This window comes from Echinops telfairi, unplaced genomic scaffold, assembly GCF_000313985.2.
Source record: "Echinops telfairi isolate 266 unplaced genomic scaffold, ASM31398v2 ScPeMD7_7469;HRSCAF=8507_1, whole genome shotgun sequence".
Classification (NCBI taxonomy): Eukaryota; Metazoa; Chordata; class Mammalia; order Afrosoricida; family Tenrecidae; genus Echinops; species Echinops telfairi.
The window spans coordinates 13,729,470-13,743,587 of record NW_022111373.1 but is presented as its reverse complement, the minus strand read 5'-3'; the positions used below and the strand labels follow the sequence as shown (position 1 = coordinate 13,743,587).

The following is a 14,118-nucleotide window of genomic DNA, read 5'->3' as shown; positions in this document are numbered from 1 at the left end:
GAAAGTGAGAGGACTTGAAGCACTTGCTGATGAAATCAAGGATTGCAGCCTTCAGTATGGATTATGACTCAATGCAAAGAAGACCAAAATTTGGAAGACAGCTAATTGGCCAACCAACTAGAAGAGATCCATATTTGTGCTCATTCCCAAAAAACCTGTCCCAGCAGAATGCAGAAATTGAGTAATATTATTAGTATCACATGCAAGTAAAAGCTTACTGAAGATGATTCAACCACAGTTGGAGCAGTTAATCAACATGGAACTGACAGAATTCAAGTCCTATTCAGAAGAGCATGTGGAATGAGGAATGTCATTACTGCCACCACATGGATCTTGCCTGAAAGCAGAGAATACCAGAAAGATGTGTATCTGTGTTGTATTGACTATGCAAAGGCATTAAATTGTGTGGATCATAACAAATTATAGATAACATTTAGAAATATCAGAATTCTAGGATACTGACTTGTGCTCAGTTTTAACCTGTACATAGACCAAGAGCTATTTGTTTAAACAGAGAAAGGAGATATTGCATGTTTTAAAATCAGGAAAGGTTTGTGTCATGGTTGTATCCTCTCCCCATACTTATTAAATCTATTTCCTGATGAAATAATCCAAAAAGCTGAACTATCTAAGGAAGAATTTGGTATCAGGTTTGAAGAGAGGCTAATTTAAAACTTGAGATTACAGATGACACAACCTTGCTTTCTGAAAGCGACGAAGACTTGAAGCCCTCAGTGGTGAAAATCAAAGATTACAGCCTTCGGGACAGGTTGAGAGCCAATGTAAAGAAAGCCCCAAACTCCTCACAACTTGATCAGTTGTCCACATAAATTGGGAAAATGTTGACGTTAACAGTGTTTATTCTTACTATGTTGTAGTTAGCCTGAGGCCAGCAGTCACTAGTCCATTACTAATTATAAATCACTCTTATTAACTTTCAATGCAAAGAGCATTTTGCTGAATTTGTGCATTTCAAATGGAGGCTTACAAAAGAGCTTTCGCTTTGCTTCAACTAAAGCCTGGCTTTAATTTCATTTCTGCCACCCCATATTTCCTTTCTTTCTTTCTCTTTTATGCATCTGTTTATTTACTTGTAGCTGATTCCAATGTCACGATTTCCAGGGTGAGGTAAGCAACAATGAATGAATTAAACACCAATATGCGGTTTCTCAGGACTAAATAACTTAGATAATATTGGGTGTGATATTCTGCCTATAGATATCCAATACCAGAATATATTCTTTAAGAGGAATTCAGTGGCCCATGTTAATGTATTCTTTTATTCTACATAATATATCATCAAAGTATTTTAGGACTCCACTTTTTTTTTCCTCCAGGGGAGAGTTTGGGTCATGTGAACAAAATTAGCCACTTTGTGCTGTGTGTAATTGTTTGTACACTGTACACTGTGTGTACAGACATAGGATAGACGAGTGGAGAAATCACTGGGAACTATACAGTAGTCTTTGAATCCATTTAAAATAAATTCTACATTTAATAGGCAGAGCACCTCTACACGTTCCTCCTAAAAGGAGAAAATTCTATTGACTAGGTCAGTAATTTTTGTCTCTCCTGACTTCATAAAAAAATCACTGTGAATTTTCATGTTATGATGGCACTGTATTTGAGTATGTGCGAGATAACTGGATTTTTTAACCATTTATCACTGCTGCTCACAATTACCTGGGATAGCTCAGATTTAATATTATAAGTTAGTCGTCTTCTCTGGCTTAGAACCCTCCAAGCTCCCACATGACCTCATACTCAGGTGTCTCCCCTGTGTATTGTTTCAGGTGTCCACTGTGACAGTGTGTGTGCTGAGGGTCGATGGGGCCCCAACTGTTCTCTGCCTTGCTACTGTAAAAATGGGGCCTCCTGTTCCCCTGACGACGGTATTTGTGAGTGTGCACCCGGATTCAGAGGCACCACTTGTCAGAGAAGTAAGTGTCTCACTAGGTGCTAATCTCCATGTTCCCCTCCCTGGCCCCATGTAAAGAATGTCTTGTCCCACGGTATGTAATGACGTGCTGCTGCAGTTGAGACCAGGCAGGAGTGGAATTGGTCACCCTGCCCTTTGCAGCATTGACCTCAACAGTGCCTCCCTATGAGCCAGCTCTCTTCCTTCTAACCTTCAGCACTAGCCTAACAGATGGGTCTTTAACTAAGTCTTCTCAGTAATGATTTCATTACCCTTTTGGCACCATCATCAGGATCTATTTCTTGATCCTTCCTTAAATCTTGGAAATGGTGTTCCAGAAATCCAATGACCTGTAAATATTTTATTTAGCAATTTGGCATTTGCCTTACCCCAATTACCAGAAGTCAGCATCAGCCAAACCTTACGGCAAATCATGTATCCTGCTAGGAGTCTGAAAGTCAACGCTTGGGGGAAAAAAATAATTGCAGAGTTAAAAGTGGAAGCTGTTGACATTTTACAACAGAATTTTTGAGTTGGGAAATGATTCATAAGATTTCGCTAAATCTTTTATTAAATATGACTCTAATCACAATGATTAACCTGGCCATCTCAAGCAAGAAACACCTTCTAGCTCTGACAGTAAGTCTGTTTATTACCAGGAGTGACACATACATGAATAAAAGATCAGCAAATGATCAGAGAGTTCTTGTTTGAGACTTGTTACTGTTTATTTTTTTATTTCATTCATTCATACATTTGTTTAGCAATGTGAATGCAGTTTTGAACCTGTGCTGTATGCCATGCCTGCAGATAAAAGACCCACATTGGAAGATAAAAAAAGACACGGGCTTTTGTCTGACAACCAGCAATCAGAGCTATCGTGGCATCTTTTCATGATTGAGAGTCCCTTGTTTATTTTGTGCTGGTTGTTTTACTATGGGGAAATTTTTAATCCTCAATGTCTTAATCTGAATTCTCTAGAGAAAAAAAACAGTAAAGCTTACAGAGATAGGTAGATGGATGGATGACTGAATGTATAGATAAATACATTTAGATAGATAGATGATAGATAGGTAGGTAGATAGATAGATGATAGATAGATAGATAGATAGATAGATAGATAGATAGATAGATAGATAGATAAAATGGCTCATTCTATTTTAGAAGTAGGCAAGTCTACGTCTGAGTAGGTACCAAATCTATGTGGCAAATGCTAGGCTGGACGCTTCTTCTAATTTGAGTAGCTGTCGGAGCGGTTGATCAGCAGGAAATCGACAAGCTGGTGCCTTCAGAGGCGAATAACTCCAAGGCTAGCTGGTGAGGCTGGTGGATGCAGAAACAGATGAATCCAAGGCTGGCAGGTTGCTAATGACGTCCATGATTGAAAGACAATATGACAAGCCTTTGGCCCCAGTACAAAGAGTTAGAAGTCAATGAGCTGGATGCAGGATCCAGACTAACAAAAAGTGGCAAGCTTTTCTATAATATCAACTAAGATTGGAAAGAGACCACATCCCTGCAGAAAATTTCTTTTAATTGATTGCATCATGGCTATAATCTGCATAAGGGTATTGTGCCCTATCCTTATCTCACACCTGATTGGCTGATACCATTAGAGCGGTTCCCATTAGAGAGGTGATTGCCTTGTGTTAGGTCACATCATGGGGTTTACTGGGTGTTAACTGCCAAACCAGTGCCAATCCTGGTCCAGCCAAGCTGATACAAACCTAATTCTTTCACTTAGTATCACTTTTTTAAAAAGGTGTACCGTTTCCCACTCTCATATGGTTATAGGAGACCTTGCCTGAAACTTTAACTAGACCCCGACGTGAAATATGAGAGAAATGTGCCTGAGGAAGCTTCACTGTGGATGTTTATTCTTTTCCAGTTTGTTCCCCTGGTTTTTACGGGCACCGCTGCAGCCAGACGTGCCCACAGTGTGTGCACAGCAGTGGGCCCTGCCACCACATCACAGGCCTGTGCGACTGCTTGCCTGGCTTCACAGGGGCTCTCTGCAATGAAGGTGAGGTGTGCAGCAGTTGGAGGGGATGTGTGGATGAGGAGCAAGCCCCGTGAAGTCTGTCCTCGGGCTTCCTCTCAGGCTTCCCAAAGAACAAGTTTTCAGTTACCAGCTCTCGGCGCCACCTGCTATGCTGTGTCTTTAGCTTGTGAAAGTAAGACTTTGAGCTTTGGAAAAGCTGGCTTACCACTCAGCAAGATTTCTTTGTTTCCTGAGCTGTGCAGCTCTGCAGTTCTAATTGGAAGCATCCTCCCAGGAAAACTCACGATGAGGAAGGAGATTGACTCCTTGCGTGAGAAGGCAGGAAGTCAGATTTCTAGACCTGTGATGATGCCTCATTGTTTGTGGTGCCTTAAGTAAGGGTCTTTGGTTTTGCATGTGGGTAAAACTGAGCCCCATGGAAGATGAGGCATACTGGTGTGGGGAAGTGAGTATTAGCTGGGTTGGTGCCCTTTAAAGTCCCTTCTGTCCCGAGAGTCCAGGATTCTGTGAAGTAGGATGGGATTGCATGTTACTGACCTCTAGTTTATCCACAGTGTGTCCCAGTGGCAGATTTGGGAAAAACTGTGCAGGTATTTGTACCTGTACCAACAATGGAACCTGTAACCCCATCGACAGATCTTGCCAATGTTACCCAGGTTGGATTGGCAGTGACTGCTCCCAACGTAAGTCTGGTTTGATTCTCAAAGCTCTCAGAATAACTGATCAAACTTTTTTACATGTTGGTTGTCAACTTCTTTTGCGTTGAAGTCTGCGTGTTTACAAATTAAGAAAGAATGTGGATTAGTTATAATATACTCATGCATTACTTTCATTAAAATTTTTTTCTCATTAAGGCTTTATGTATTTATGTTCTGTATTTAGATCCAAATCATGTCCCAGGAAATGACCTAAATATGTAGCATGTTCACTATTCACTTTTCCGTGACTCATGATTCATTGACTTACAATGAAACTAGGCCCATTTAGAGGTTTGTTTCTTCATTGTGTTTGCCTGGAAAGTCAGTGATAGCGAAATGAAGAAACAGAATTTCAGAGATATAAGCTTTGGATACTGGTTGGGATCTTGAGCCAAAAGTGGGTGTCCACCTAACTATGGCCCCCATGTTAAATGTCCCCTCAACTTTACCCAGTTGCCACCCCCAACCACCATATTTCTGACTGGAGTTGAGCAAGCTTATGAAGAACTATAAATGACTTTGAGCTTGCCCATGTCATGAAGAGATAACCTTACTGTAAATCATTGATTAGTTCATTTGGAAGGGCTAGTTCAACTTATGAAAGCAATCAACTTTTGACCAAGGAATAACTTATACACTAATATAACCTGCACCGTTTCCTTATAAATCTGATGGTTCATACTCAGTTTATGTGGAGTTTGCCCATCAATAACATAAGAGAAGTTTTAAAAAATGATTATACACTCAAATTGCATGGCCGTTATTGCATTTATTTTTTAATTCAGACATCACAGTTAGAGTCCCCCTGCAATCATGATGGATGAACAATACATCTTATCAGAAGTTCTTTTCTTTGTTTGCTTCGCTCCCTAAGTGTGAATGTGTCCTTAGGAGTTAATGCTGCAGTCCACTTCGGAGGAATGACAAAGCAAGGGCTTTGGGGAAACCAGCATAGATCTTGGAAAGGAAGCTCTTTGGGGGAGGTCTTAATAGGCACAACATCCTTGGAGTATGTTTCATTCTATGGGGGGAAATCGCTTCAAAAGCTACCATACGGGCACCCCATGATCCGAGAACTGCATGGCAATCTTCTGCCTGTGAACATGGCACACTGCAAGTGGCACGGAGTGCACGGGCTGTGACCTGTAGCCTAAATGCTCTCTCTCGCCAGCCTGCGCATCCTTCTGGGGTTGGCAGCCCTGTGGACACTGTGCTCTGGATACCCTTTGCTGTAGGTGTGAAAGTTCATAGACAAACACTAATGGGTAATGACAGAAAATGGTGTTGGGACCTTGGAGCTCAGCAGTTTTGCCCAGGAAGCTTTGGGAGATGTTGTTTGCTGTGGTCTTCCTGAAGTTGGGACAAAACTGAACAAACAGGATGAGTTTGGTGCTCTGGAAAGTGTCAGAACTGCAAGTGAACGCTACTCTTTACTGCTCCCTGATTGACTCATTCCTTCCCTGTGACCCCTCTCTGAGGGGATGTCCCATTGTCTATAGATGGACTTTGGGTCTCTTCTCCGAATCCCCTCATTCTCAACAATATGGTTTTGTGTGTGTGTGTGTGTGTGTGTTTGTGTGTGTATTTGTTTGTTTTGGGTCTTTTGATGCCTGTCACCTGGTCCCTGAGACACCTCAGGATCGCACAGGCTGATGTGCTTCTTCCATGTTGGCTTGTTGCTTCTCTGATAGGTGACTGCTTGTTTATCTTCAAGCCTTCAAGGCCCCAGAGGCTATATCTTTTGATGGCCAGGCTTCATTAGCTTTCTTCACCACATTTGTTTATGCACCCATTTTGTCCTCAGCGACTGTGTTGGAAGGGTGAGCATCACAGAATGCCAGATTATTAGAACAAAATGTTCTTGCATTGAGGGAGGGCATGAGCAGAGGCCCGAAATCCGTCCACAACCTCAGTGCATTGCCATACAAATATGTTTACATGGTCAAATATCTCTATTGTTATTAATTAATATATTAACATATGTACACACCTATGCTTGTACCTCTATCTCTATATTTGCTTCCTAGATCACTCCTCTGTTTCCTTTCACCTTCCACCATCACGCGCACCCTACTTCAGCCTCTTAGTAATTCCTCTCAGCTAGATTGATGTTGCTCCAACACCCCCAAGATCTCTACATCATTGTTGTTGTTGTTGATTTTAATTCCCTAGTTGTTCCCTGTCTATGGCATTGTTTGCTCACAGCTCTGTTCCCCAACCTCCTTCTCCCCCCAGTCCCTCCAAGACCATCTGTCCCATTGCTTTCTCCTCAGGCTTGCTTCCATGCCTGTCTTATATAAGTAGGTAACCCAACATGACAGAGACCAAACAAAAAGAAAAAAAAAATTTGAAAAAAGAAATAAAAAGACAAAGCAAAAATACACAATTCCAGGTCTGTCTGCTGACCTTTATGACTGTCTCTCCACGGATCCTGGGGGGACTCTGGGAGCTGCCCCTCCTAGCCTGAAGTCTATTTGGGGGACTCTTCAGGAGTTTTGTGCCCTTTCTTTGCTCCTGTATTTTAGGAGTCACTCATTTCCTAATTTGGAGGCAGAATGGGCTGAAAGGACAAAAAAAGGTCGGGGGGGGGGATGTCCACCATAATGGATACAGTTATGCATCAGTGCATAGGGGTGTGCAAAGGGGTTTACCATGGACTGGTAAGTACGACCTAAGCAATAGGTTGTTTCCGGTCAAGGGTGTTCCATTGAGTGTCACATGGATTGGGTCTGTCCATCATTTTTACACCCAAATCTTGCTGTGGCCTTAAAACTGAGCAGCTGTATTTACGTAACCTATAACAAATGCCATTTTTAATCTGTGACCTTGAACAAGTTACTATTAGCCTTTCTTGGCTCTTGGTTTCTCATCTGTAAAATCAAGATGTTGTACTTAGAAAATTTATTCATTCCAAGGTTCATTCCAGACCTTGATCATCAACTATTATTCTTCCTTTGCTCTTGGCCCAAAAATGATGTTCAGATGATGTACAGGGGAATTATTTTTCATTATTTCTGATTTATATATTGTCTTTATGGTCTTTATTTCCTGCTGGATAACCACAAAGAAATTATAGGTGGTCCTATTTTGAAGTAATTACAATGCCCCTAATGCACTGGCATGAGTAAAAAAATTATTTTTTTGTAAAGGAAATCATTTTACTCCATTATCTTGGGCTATTATTTCACAGATGCTTTATCTGAGTTTCTGATTGTTCTTCAATTGGCAGTAACCCCTAATGATTTACTTTTATTATTTCCTGCTTCTGCCAGTTATAGCCTTTTATGAGTAAACCAATTGTTATATACAACTGGGAGTCTTAACATTTAACATGGGCCTTCAGTGACAATTCTGGAGAATAGTGATCCGTGCGGGGTCTGCAGATCAAAGACACACATTACATGAAACTGGGTCACCTGACCTTTCTTGAGTCAAGCCGTTGTCCGCATCGGATCGGGGCTTCTCTACTTAGCGAAAGGTGTCCCTAAGAGAAGCTTTTTCTTGCATCATTCGTGTCTGCCTTTTCCCATTTTATTTTTTCCATAGTACCTGTCCCCTAGTGGAGCTGTTGGGTGAGCATTGAACTGCTAACTGAAAGCTGGGCAGTTCAAGCCCACCAGTTGCTTTGGGGGAGAAAGATGAGACAATGTGCTCCTGTAAAGATCCACAGCCTGGAAACCCAATATAGGGTCACCATGAGTTGGAATCAACTTGATTGTAGTGGGTTTTGTTGCTTTGTTTAGTTTTTAAATTGTCATTGTGTTTTAGGGCTGGTTGGTTCTCCTGCCTTTTCTACTTAAAGTATAAGTTTCCTAGGGTGGTTTAAACTTCATCTTGTCCTCTTTTGAGAGCAATGCTAGGTACATACTATACACGGAATATGAGTTTGTTAAATAACTAAATCTGTGAACAGAATCGTTTGGCCTCTGCCTGCCTTACCCTGCAGCCCGTGGACGCGTATGCATGTATCTGTAGTGATGGTGACGTAGTCAGCACTGCCTCCTTGGAGTTTTAGTGCACAGCTGGGGCAGGGTGTCTTCTTTATCCAGGCACCCATTGCTAACCTCTCAAATGCAGGCCGCTGGATAGGATGGAGGGGATTGGATTTGGTCTTTGCGGTGCTAGCCCCAGAACTCTAACCAACTTCTTTGTGCACGTCATGGTTTCAGCATGTCCACCTGCTCACTGGGGTCCGAACTGCATCCATACGTGCAACTGCCACAATGGGGCCTTCTGTAGTGCCTACGATGGGGAATGCAAATGCACTCCTGGCTGGACGGGGCTCTACTGCACTCAGAGTAAGTGCCACACCTCCTCAAGGAGGAAACAGCCCTGCCCATTGCATGCATGATTTAAACTCACCCCGAGTCTAGATATCTAAATGTCTCCAGATAGCTAAGCTCAGGACCCTGAGCCAGAGCAATGCTGTAGCATGAGGGTGTGTAGTTCTATCTCCTCTCTCCTGTAACCAGACTACAGTTTGGTAAGTCAAATGCCTTGTCATTTCTTCTGACAGCACAAAAGTTAGGATAATTATAATGGTGAGAAAGATCGTGGAGACAAGCTTCCCTGCCTAATGTACGGTATATGCTTAGAGAAGATTCAGCTCCCTGAGTTTCAGGTGCTACCAAGCTTCAGAATTCTGGAGGGATTGTTGAAACACAAAGTTCTGAGCCTCATCCCTACAGCATCCCCTCAAGTCATACCCGATGAGCCCGAGGGATCTGCATTTCTCACAACTTCCCAGGTGAAGCTGATGCTGTGGTCCAGGGCCCACCCTGTGAGAATCACCGCTCTAGCCCTTTTCCGTTAGTGAGAACCAGAGTTTCTCCTTTTTCCTATGAGGCTTTTATCATCATAAGATATAGAGGACAAAATTCTCCACAACTGAACATCTCAGGGACAAAAAGATAAAAAGGATCGCCTTCCATTGACTAAAGGAGACAAGAGAAGAAAGCGTGATTTATGATCATCGTTAATAACAAATAATGTTACGATCAAGAAATGAGCTAAGGAGGCAAGCTGAGTCAGAAATTAAGGCAGTTCTTATTTAGTGACAATTAGAGACTAGACTGAACAAATCTTTCGGACCTTTCTCAAAGGGGCTACAGACCGAGGCCTGTGACTTAAAGAGAGTTGGAAAGGAGGGCAGCTGTCTCCTGCACCTAGGGGCAGATGATATATACATATCATCTGACGGGTTTTGTGCTCCTTGCAGACAAGCACCTAAAAGTTGCTGTCAGTGTTGCTACCCTCAGGGTCTGCTTTCAGCAGAGGCCCTTTTGAAGGAGAAAAAAAAAAAAAAACCCAACACGATTTAGGAGGAAAACCATTGGTCTGCTGTCAGATCCACCTGCATTTGACTCTCTCTCTCTCCTGCCATTTGCTAGCTGTGTGACACAGGGCACGCTGGGCCTCGCTTCTCTTCCATACAATGGGAAGATCCCTTCCTTCCTTTCAACCATGGTAGGAATTAAAGGGAGCTGTGGTGGCGTTGTGGGTTATCCATTGGGCTGCTAACTACAAGTTCATCAGTTCAAAACCACCAGATTCTCCAAGGGGAAAGAGAAGGATTTTTACTCCTGCGAAGAGTTCCAATGTCCGAAACCACTCTACCCTGTCCCACAGGGTTGCGATGAGTCGGCATCAACTCCATGGCAGTGAGTTGGGCATTTGGGGTTGGAGTTCAATGACAGGCTGAAAAGAACCCGCACAGAGCTGGTGTTACATACTGCATAGCGATGGTGGTGGTGCTGGCATGTGAGCACCTGTGCTGTGCCTTGGCTTCTTACAGCTTGACTCACATTCAAAACCTATCGTCAGACAAAGCGGGGGATAAAAAGCACATGTAGGACTTGGGAACAACTCTAGAACCAGCCTGGGTCCCAGCTTTCATTCGCCAGAGAGCCCTGAAGCACCCAAGCCTGCCAGCTGCCAGCCCATGTGAGCCAACAGGGCTTGGGCACGTCCTCCAACCAAGAGTCTCTTAGCCTGGGACTTGAAATTGTGGGGAAGTGGGAGGGCTCTTTGCTTTCTTCAAATGCATCCAGGAGGTACAGTTTTATGGGTTACACATCCTGCCACTCATTGTTAGTAAAGGAGATCATCTTCTCTAATTTAGCCGTGAGTATAGCAGGCACCTCTGGTAGTGGAGACAATTTGTACAAGTAAAAACATCGGAGTAATTTTGATATAAAGTACTCATTTCATCCCATGACAATGTAGTCCAGGATTCTGACTGGGGGACAACATGACGGTGCCCCCTAGTCCCACAGGCTTCTAGGTTGCTTTGTAAGAAGATGTGCATTGTGTCCACCGGGGGTCCCAGGAAAAGGGGAAATCCACAGATAGGAGATGGTTCAGCTTCCTGATCATGAATTATAACCTCTTTGCCAAGGGCTGTCTTTAGATTTCAGGCGCCTTTGTGATGAACTGAGATAAGCACTGCTGTCTTTATTCAGTCCCTCCTGGCTAAGTAGGAGCCCTGGTGGCAGAGCAGTTACACAACAGGCTGCTAACTGTAAGGTCAGCAGTTTGAAACCCCAGCCGCTCAGCAGGAGAAAGAGGGGGCTTTCTACTCCCGTGAACACTTACAGGAGTAGACACTCACAGCGGCAGTTTTGCCCTGCTCTCCAGGGTCACTGGGCATCAGCATTGACTCTTGGGCAGCGAGTGCATGGCTGGGTGAACTTCAAACGTAAACCCAAAACTGTTGGAGGCAGGACTTGAGTTGTTTCTCCAGCATCCCCTTGACTTCCGGCTGTACTTCCTCCCCATACAGGATGCCCTCTGGGATTTTACGGAAAGGACTGTGCATTGATATGCCAGTGTCAGAACGGAGCTGACTGCGAACACATCTCTGGGCAGTGCACCTGCCGCACTGGGTTCATGGGGAAGCACTGTGAGCAGAGTGAGTATGATGTCAGTTGCCATTGACCTGCACGTGTGTCAGAATAAAACTGTATGCCCTAGGGTTTTTGATCGCTGCCTTGCAGGAGACTGCCAGGCCTTGCTTCTGAGGCACCTCTGGGTGGACGGGAACCTCCAGCTTTTCAGTTAACAACCCTGCTTATTAGCAGTTTGTACCACTCAGGGACTCTGTGCCATCACTCAGTGCCATGTTTTCTCCCTCTAGAAACAGTGTTCTTAGAAACCTGAAAATACTAAAGCAGAACTTTCCGCTTGGTGTCTCTTGAGAAAGTGGCTGGCTGTTCGCCAGCCTCATTGGCCCCACCCCAGAGATTGGGTACCCTTGTTGGCAATCTTTTCCCCCCAAATTCTTCTTCTGATTAACTGCCTAGCCCTCTGGGTGGGGGCAGTGTGGCTACAGGAATGAAGACAGAACTCAAGCTTTCCATTCCCTTCATCCTGGCACCCCTATGCTCTCCTGCTTGTTTTTGGAACATAGCTTTGGGAGGCGGTGGGGGTGGGGTGGCTTTTAAAAGCACCAGTCTGCGTTCTTCATGGGTAGAGACAGAGCTGGGGCTCACATCAGCGTGATGGGGCCAGGCTGGTGAGGGAGGAAGAAATGGAGCTTCAGGCCCTCCACCCCCACCCACCGACCCACACAAAGGGTGAGGAAGCAAGCTTGTGTTAACTTTCCCACCCTTTTGACATCCTCTCTGCCTGTGGAGTACTTTTCCACAGTTTCCACCATCATTTCCACTGAGCCTTAACTCTTGTAAATATATTGCCTTAAAAATCCCTTTTGTAAAAATTCCACTGGAGAAGACTATGCTCTGTTGGAATAGGCCCACCCTGTTCTCCATTTCCACCCAGCAGCCATGCACCTGCTGCTAGGATTGAAAGAGCAGTAGTCTAAAACTGCATAGTTGAATGAGTCTATCATGCCTTTCCTCTGTGACTTCCAGTCCATAGCCAAGATGAATAAATAAAGGCTTGGTGCTGTATGGTGCTCACTACGCTACAGTAAACGCCATGCAGACAGGACATGGTCCGGGGTATTTCCAGCTCATCAAAGGGTGGGCTTTTGAGAGGGATGCAGCAGAAGTTGCAAAAGATGCGCTCCAAAGTCTGATCAACACAGCAGGGCATTGTCAACAAAGGATCTCCTGCCCTGTGTACCACTGGTACCTCGCCAGCACCCCTGCACTGCCAGGTTACCTGGATCCTGTTTGCAAAACCCTAGACTGGGTTTGCATCTGCTCCAGTCTAGCAAAGTCAAGAGTGACAAGCAAGAGCCCACCCAGGACAGAGATGGCCCAAAGTTAAGTTGGCGCTGCCGGTTCATTTACGCATGCAACAGATACTGAGTCATACAACGGCATGTTCGCTCCTCGTGTATATAAATGTTGTGTGTACATGTCTGAATGTCTAAACACAGACATGGACGCCAACACAGCCTCCAAACTGACTTTCACTTGAATGCAGCCGGTGGAGGTCTTATTAAATAACAGCATCTTAAGTGCTTCCGTGATTACTCTGAACACCAAATTAAAATGTCTTATTTTTGGAGACTTCTCCCAATGCTCATTTGTAAGCAGCAGCACCCTGTTTGACAGAAAGCTCTGATAGTAATAGCACATTGCCCCCTGCTGCTAGCTTTAAAAGCAACACCAGGAGTTTGTGTTTTGTTTTGTTTGTGATTTAAAATGCGTGACACAATGGGTTAAGCCGTTGGGCTATTGACTGCACAGTCAATGGTTCAAACCTACCAGTCACTCTGGGTGTGTGGGGGGAGACTGTCTGTTTCCATAAAGATTTAGACCCTTAGGAATTTTAAGAAGTAGTTCTGCCCTGTCCTACAGGCCCAGGATGAGCTGGAATGGACACGAGAGGAGGGGTGATGTCAGTTAGCTAAGGAGCCCTGCGGTCAAGAGCTCAACTGCTAACGAAAAAACGGTAGAATCAAACCCATCAGCTGCTTCCTGGGAGAAAGCTGCGACAGGCTGCTTCCATAAAGACCGCAATCTTGAAACCGGTTTGGGGTAGTTCTAATCGGCTTTCTACAGTCCTAAGGAGTCTGAATCGGCTCAACCGTCATAAGATGCTATCCTGAAATCTATGTCCAAACGGACTGCTACTAAGACTGAATCATAAGCATGTTTTAGTTTCTCAGCCTTCAACCCACAAATCCAAATTTTGAGCCAGTCTGTGGTAACGATGAGGATCCCTGTCACACAAGGGTTAAGCACTTCACAACTGATTGCAAAGTTGGCAGTTTGGCCCTTCCCAGTCAGTGTTTCCAGGGGAGAAACACCGGCCAGTCTGCTTCCATAAGGATGATGATGCAGAAAACCAGCGGGGCAGCTCTGCCGGTCATCTGAGGAAGCGATGAGTGAAACATTGACGCCACAACACCTACTACCAGCCGCAACATCAACATCATGAATTTATCTGGGAAATTAACAGAATGTATTCTTTCCATACCAACTCCCAAGTTAGAGTACCTTTAGGGGGCTGTCTGAATGCACAGTTAAAAATGCATCTTCTTCTTTTAAAAAAAAATCATTTTATTGGTGGCTCTTAGCGCTCGTATC

General features: G+C 44.2%; 1 protein-coding gene across 1 annotated transcript in view; it reads left to right on the top strand.

Annotated features, from left to right (window-relative positions):
• Nucleotides 1–14,118, top strand: part of MEGF10 (multiple EGF like domains 10) — a 193,707-nt gene that overhangs the window by 162,788 nt on the left and 16,801 nt on the right. The window contains exons 14-18 of the mRNA XM_004696586.2: nucleotides 1,794–1,940; nucleotides 3,807–3,941; nucleotides 4,475–4,603; nucleotides 8,788–8,916; nucleotides 11,400–11,528. Of these exons, the coding sequence (XP_004696643.2) occupies nucleotides 1,794–1,940; nucleotides 3,807–3,941; nucleotides 4,475–4,603; nucleotides 8,788–8,916; nucleotides 11,400–11,528 (669 nt within the window). The remainder of the gene's footprint in view (nucleotides 1–1,793; nucleotides 1,941–3,806; nucleotides 3,942–4,474; nucleotides 4,604–8,787; nucleotides 8,917–11,399; nucleotides 11,529–14,118) is intronic.